Source organism: Benincasa hispida, chromosome 11 (assembly GCF_027475165.1).
Source record: "Benincasa hispida cultivar pf3 chromosome 11, pf3_genome.v1.1, whole genome shotgun sequence".
Classification (NCBI taxonomy): domain Eukaryota; kingdom Viridiplantae; phylum Streptophyta; class Magnoliopsida; order Cucurbitales; family Cucurbitaceae; genus Benincasa; species Benincasa hispida.
Window position 1 is genome coordinate 25,653,039 of NC_143488.1, and position 7,393 is coordinate 25,660,431.

A 7,393-nucleotide genomic window follows, 5' to 3' on the forward strand; every position below is an offset into this window, starting at 1 on the left:
AAACATATATTGTTGTAAAAGAAATGTCATTATATTGTTTATGTTATTTTTATGAAGTTGTCTAAAGATTCAGATATTTCTCTCCCCTCCAAATCCCATAAGATTGCACAAATACCCACTTACCATGAAAACCTCCTTTTCTCCCAAACTTCAAAGATCAACTAAAAATTGAATTCAAAATTAAACTTGTCACTTTTGAAACCTCAACGATTCAAATACAAATAATATTATTCAAATTCAAATGTAAAAGCAGAGATGTCCATTTAACCAATCTTGAATGGGCAAAGAATCTCTGAATATACGAGGAATAAAGGAAAGAATGGGGATTTCTTTTCCCCATTTACCAATTTAGACCAAGGATGGGGAATATATTCTCCGTCCCCGGCCTTGCCCTGACTATGATGTAGTAAATGCATATAATTATATATAAATATATATAGGTTTTTATTTATTTATGTTAATGTTAATGTTATAATAATATATATAAAACTTACAAAACCCTAAGCGTCCACCCGTTAATTTGCATATGCATTGTTATTTTTATTTTTTCAAATTGATAATATATAATTTATATGAAAATTATATTGGAATGGTTTCAATTAAAGAATGGTTAAAATATATATATATATTTAATTGAAATTAAAATAACTGTTATAAAAAAATCATAAAACTTTTCCGTCTTCGTCCATGGACATCTCTAACTAAAAGTATGAGTTTTGAAATCTAAAAAACCAGCTAAAAGAAAATTATGTTGGATTCATAACACCTAAAAGAGCACTCAAGTCTTTAACTTGAAAAGCTTTTTTAAAATAAAAAATATATATATATATATATTTTAGTTGAAAAGTCACAATGTGATTTAAGTATCTTAAAAATTTAGGTGGTAGGTTTACCAATCTTATGTCAACCTCATCAAGAGGCCCTTAATCCAAAGATAAAAAATCGTCACTCGATTATTGTTTCAAGGGCCCTTTTTTCTTTTTTTCTTTCTTTTTTTTTTTTTTTTTTTTTTTTTTTTTTTTTGAAGTTTTGCATAGATTACACATTTCAAATTACAGTAGTTTAAAAAAATCTTCAAATAAATATAAATATGTACATATGAAGATTTAGATTTTGTTCACCGATTCCTTTTTTGAAATAATTAAGATTTTATTACTTTAATTATTTAATTTTTTGTTTAAGAACTTTTATCTCTATTTTAAGTATCACTATGTCGATTTTATTCCATTGTTACGAGAGATATTGATTCAACCACAAGCCCATTTATGATCGTTTATACAAGGATTTTTTTTAAGAGACATAGATTGATAATTTGGTCATTGGATTGACATTATGGAAATTTTTTATATTAGATATTATTATTTTTAGAATTAAGGTCAGATTTAGGGTGGTTAAGTTTATTAAATTTTGTTTTCGATTATTAGTTCTTTTAAATATAGCATAGTTGTAGGAATTAAATTCCTAAATTATAGGGGTATTTTTGTCCATTATTAAAATTTAAATAGTATTAGAATTGGCCATTTTCACACGGAATAATATGTTTGGCTATTTTTTAAAAATGGCATTCAATTTTGGTCATTTGTTCAATCACCTAAAAGATCAACTTAATCTCAATTTTGTAATATCTATCAATGAACCTCTAACCTCTTTGTTTGGAGGTCATGTCAATACCACTGAGCTAAGCTCATTTCAGATTTAATATTAATCATATATAAGAATTTTACTTTTTAAAATATCATGAATTACATTATCTCTCATCAATAAATTTTTAAAATATGTAATTTTTTTTCTTATTAACATCATTTTTGAAATTTTTTTTACTTTGTTTTACATGATATTTCAAATTAATGTTTCATTCATTTTATAAGTTTTGTTTTTTAATTTTCTTCCATGTTCTTAGCTGAAAGTCGATCACTTCTTCATTGAGATCTCAAATATATGTTGAATATACTGAAAAATATAAATATACATCAGATATATCATGATTTATTTTTTGTGTGTTTACCGAAAATGTAAATATACATCACATTTATTGTTTGGTAATAAGACGATATATTACACAAATTGTCTTGTTTATGCAATTATCTGATATTCCCTTATTTATTTCTAGAAAAGTCAAATATGCAGTGATATATATCAAATATATCTTGTTTTCTCCTTCGAAACTTATTACCGGTTCTTGCTTTCATTTATGAGGGCAACAATTTTTGAACATTTAGAGAAACTTTTCTTACTTGTATAAGTTTTGAAAAGAAAACAATTTTGAGAAGTTCATAACCACAAAAAACTTCCATTACATGCTTTTCTCTCTCTATTTATTTATTTATTGAAAAAACAGAATGATAAAGAGGGCTGAAAAGGTAAATTTGTTGTTAGACAGTTGTATAAAATAATAACTCATTAGATTATTCATGTAAAGAAAAATGAAGTTAAGACAACTGGGTAATTAGAGACAATTGTATAATTATACCTATCTACGTAGGCTATATGCGTAGAAAGCCCTACATTCAATATAACTCAAATAGTTGTCCCAAACATGATCTAAGCTCGCCTAAACACTAATTCAATGAGGATCTATTGAAGATTGGGTTGACCAACCTAACTCATGCTTTAAGCCTGTTAGACTTGGACCTAAACCAAGCTTGAGCCTACACACTTTATGGTTGGACTAGCCCGCCTAATGATGAGGGCGAATCTCATTATTGATATAAACTTAAACTATAAGGATCTAATTTTTTTTATCTCTCTTAAGCCTCATATATTTTATAGGTTTTTCCATGTGATTTCAAACAGACATTTAATATAATTGTTTATTCCATGTAATTTTACTTTTTAAAATCCAGAATATGATTGTTCACTTTTTAAAATCCAAAATATGATTGTTCAGATAACTTTAAAAATCAAGATTTTTATAGTACTCTATTTGAGATGAATTTTTTAATACCATGTGGATTTTTTAAGACCCTGCATAATTGTAGAGATTTTATTATTAGAAAATGAACACTAAAAATATAGTCTAATTAATTAATAAATTAATATAAATTATTCATTGCTATTAATTATAACTATTTATAAAATATAAATATATTAACTTAAATAAATTTCAGCTAATAATTTTATAATTATTATTTATGCTATCTTTTAACTATTTAATATAAACTATTATTGTTGATAATAACTTAATTGTGTTTAAATAAAAGTTCAATATAAAAGTATTTATTTATTTTTATTTTTATTGATTAAATAATTAATTAATATAACAATAAATTTAATTAATTACCATATTAGTTGACCACATGCATTTAATTAAATAATTATTTAAATTTGATTTCTATATATACAAAATTAGTAAAAGAAACACAAATTTATCTTCCGAACATTAATTATCTTACTTATCTAATTATAAAACACTAATTATTCCTTATTCAAATCTCGATATTTAATATCTATACTTATAAAACAATATTTACCATCTAAAGTATTCCTTATCAGAAACTCAAACTTAAAATGGGGCTATGTACTTGCTGCAACAAGCCACGTCACCCCATCATTTGTGAGAAATTTAAGAGTGAATTATGCAGAGTCCAAAGGCCCCTCTAATTCTAATGCAGTTGCCTAAAAAATTGCCTAATCTGCACAATATGCCAAATACTTTTTGTTATACTGCTTCAAAGCAACTAAAATGACCAAAACAAAGATAATTACTGCTTCCTCTGTGGTCACTTGAAGAGAACTCCTTTAAAATATGCACCAAAAGTTCTCTCTTCAACACCAAAATATGCATTCCATTTCCAGCTGCAGATTTGCAAGCATGTATTGATTAATACAAATAACAATAACTAGAAATGTTTCATGTATACTAAAACTATTAAAGTAAACAATTCTATAAAGAAAGATGCATTCATAGTAAAAGTATTGCAGCAATAAATACAACCTAAAGAAGGTACAGAGGCATCAAGAACTATATGTAACAAAAGAGGAGAGTTTATTTCCAGAGTAGAGAATTCATCTTCACATATTAGAGGCTAAAATTAAGGAAATAATGGGAAAGCGGCTTAAATCTTTCAATTCATACTTTATATCACCCATCTCTACAAGAATTTTTCCATGCTGGCTGTCAAAGTTGCTTTAGGAACTGCACCTATTATTGCCTCCTTCTTCTCACCATCTTTGAAGATAATGACAGTAGGTATGCTTCTGATACCATATTGGGATGCAATTGAAGAGTTGTTATCAGTATCCACCTTGTAAAATTTGAACTTTCCAGTGTACTCTTTAGATAGTTCATCAATGATCGGATGAATCATGCGGCAAGGACCGCACCATGGAGCCCAGAATTCAACTAGGACGGGTAACTTAGATTCTATAACCATTGACTTCCAGGTAGCTTCTGAAGCAGCAGGTACTGCAACATTCATGAAACATGCGGTTTCAGTTAACCTCAGACAAGGGTTTTTTCGAGGAGAGAAAAAGTAGATAGTAATATTTTGACCAGTGAATCGAGCAGGCAGCAGAGAAGGATCAAAAGAGAACATAAATTAAAAAATTATTTTATGGATAACAAATTTCTATGATGAATATACTAACAACCGAGTCCTGTGACTCTCCAGGATTAATATCAACATCACAGCAAGTGATCAAGAATTAGTACAATCAATGCTACAGAGACCTAAACTCAAAGTCAGTTTAAAGTGTCCCAATGCTTAATGTTCAAACAGAACTTTTTATTGTCCTCTTCCCATGATCTCATAAAATAAATGCAAGGTACATGACAGTAGACAGGGAATTTTTTTTTATTACAAGCAAACTCTCCTATATAAAAACAGATGGAACTCTCTAATCGAGTAAGTTTTTCTAAAATTTGACTAGCAACTGGACAAGTACTTAAACTATATACACTACGTGCAAAGTGTATGTGCGCATGTGTGTATAATAGAATATAAAGGCAGCTGAAATGCACCATTTCTTAACCATTTTGATGGTTAAACAGCTGTGCTATTTCATAGCAATCATACTGAATAACAATCAAAATACAATGTGCAGGAACAACAATCACCAACACACACACACACACAATATCATTTCAATGTTATACTTATACCAATTGTAAAAGACTCAGAATCTGATGCCATACAAAGTAAAAACGTGCGTCCTATGCAAATCAAATCAAGATGCATACAGAAACACGCTCACTCATACACACATAAAAGAGCGGGATGTGGGAACTGGCAGAACCAAGAGAGAAAGACAACTGGGACACTTTCTCCCAACATATTGAGCCAATGTCACACCAGCTCCCTACTGATCACTCTTTGTACCATCATTAAGACCCAGGCACGGCAGAAACCATCTTCTCAATTTGCAACTACTACTCCTTCTGCTTAGTGCCACTTGCCAACCTCCCTCCCAGAGACCCTCTCTTACAGTCACAGGTCCCTCTCATGGGTGCATTCACAGAATTGGTCTGTCACTCACTGATTGGGTGTCCACTGATTGGCTAGGGCTTCATCTGAGGTAATAATGTATGGTTAATGTAGATCTTGTTCAGTAACCATTTCGTTTTTGGTTTTTTAAAATTAAGAATATTTTCTCTCATTTTCTTACGATGGTTTACATCTTTCTTAAATATAAGAGTTGGAAATCTTAACCAAATTCTAATAATAATAAATAATAATAATAATAATAAAAGTGTTTGTAAAAACTACTTTTTTTAGTTTTCAAAATTTTGACTTGGTTTTTGAAAACATAGGTAAAGGTAGATTACAAAGCAAGAAATTTAGGAGTGGAATGAGTGTTTATAGACTTTAACTTTAAAAAACTAAAAACCAAATGGTTACCAAATGGGCATTAGTAATTCGTTTAAAATTTTAATGCTCGAGCTTTCACTTCCAAAAGGAAACACATTTCCACAACCCAATTCAGTGCCCATTTGGAATGACTCTTTTAAGTGTTTAAAAACAGCACTTGGTTAGTCATTCCAAACAACCCATCAGATTCATCCCAACTTAGTCTCACTGTATTATACATTCAGATCCAAGCAAATGCAAGGATGGGGAATGAATATGACAAGAACATAAATTCAAACAGGAAATGATTTGTTATACGCATACCATGTCAAAATCAATCCACCAAACTGATTTCTTTTCTAATTTCTTCTTTAGTTTTCTCTCTAATTTTATATTAAACGTATAAAGAAAAAGTTAAAGTCGCTATAAGCTGACGCTTATAAGTTATAACTCTAGAGGTGCTTTAACATATTATTAACCAATTGCACATACGTTGAATTTCACGCGTATCTAAACCAAACCAAACACCAATAGATACTAACAACAGCGTGATCTCAAATCCACCAAACATCCAAGTATTGTTAAGAATCTCCTATCCTCATTTCTCCAAACAAGAGAAAACGACAGAAAAAGAAAATAGCAGAACAAAAAATCCGAACCAATGGCAGCAGTTTCCTGAGCTTCGCAGACGATAGTTGCAGAACGGTGAGGAAATCTAGCATTAGATCTTGCAGATCTTATAGAGTGAGAAGTGAAACTGTGAGCGATCTTCAAGCCTCTGCACTGCGGGAGGGCGAGGGAGCTACGACGGCCGGAGAAAGCGGTGGAAGCCAAGGCGGAGGAACAGGGAAGAGTGAGGGAATCGAGAACCGTAGCCATCGGAGGAAGGGATTGATGGGTGATGGTGGTTGTGAATGGGAGGTTTGGGCAAAATTGGGGGAATTTGGGTTTTTGGTTTGATGTGGCAATGAATGGAGGACGAATGGATGAGGGTGCTGGGGCTGGCGTAACGTGACGTTGATACAAGTTCAAACACAGACCAATAAATGTCTACCACGTGGGTTGACGCGTGGCGTACTTACATCATTCATGTCCTCAGTTTGGATTTGGATCTTCTACTCGTACCCAAGTCAAACTTAAATTCCAAATTTACTTTACCATAATTTCTTGACTCCTTTGCTAACTATTTTAGTTTTTGCTTTTACTCCCTGATTTTTTCTTTTGTTATCTATTTTTCATCTATGATTTAAAAAATTAAGTTAAATTTTGAAAATTAAAAAAAATATCTTTAAAAACTTATTTTTATTTTTGGAACTTACCTAAAAATGATGCAAATCATAATAAGAAATATAGATGGTATAGACTTAATTTTTAAAAAATAAAAATAAAATAAAAAGGTTACTAAAAGGGACCTTAAAGTTTGAGATTTAAATTTTCACTTTCTATTGTGTTAATTTAAAATTAAGGTTAAATTTACTTTCTCTCCGAACTTTGAAATTTGTGTCTTCTAAACTTTTGTAATTTCGAAATTTGTTTCTATTTAATCTCAAAACTTTCAAAATTATAAATTTAATTCCTGAAATTTAATATTTTTAATTTACTTATAG

At 29.9% G+C, this 7,393-nt stretch overlaps 1 protein-coding gene across 2 annotated transcripts; it reads right to left on the reverse strand.

Annotated features, from left to right (window-relative positions):
• Nucleotides 1-3,420: 3,420 nt before the first annotated feature.
• On the reverse strand, nt 3,421-6,702 carry TRX-M4 (thioredoxin M-type 4). 2 transcript variants are annotated; one of them, XM_039049079.2, is made up of 3 exons: nt 6,446-6,702; nt 4,076-4,405; nt 3,421-3,795 (listed from the first exon to the last, which is right to left on the reverse strand). In XM_039049079.2, the coding sequence occupies exons 1-2, from the start codon at nt 6,663-6,665 to the stop codon at nt 4,092-4,094; spliced, it is 534 nt and encodes a 177-aa protein (XP_038905007.1). In that variant the 5' UTR covers nt 6,666-6,702; the 3' UTR covers nt 3,421-3,795; nt 4,076-4,091. The 2 variants fall into 2 exon arrangements, with proteins under 2 accessions (XP_038905007.1, XP_038905006.1); XM_039049078.2 differs by lacking the exon at nt 3,421-3,795 and having other exon boundaries at nt 3,882-4,405.
• Between the last annotated feature and the right edge of the window lie 691 nt (nt 6,703-7,393).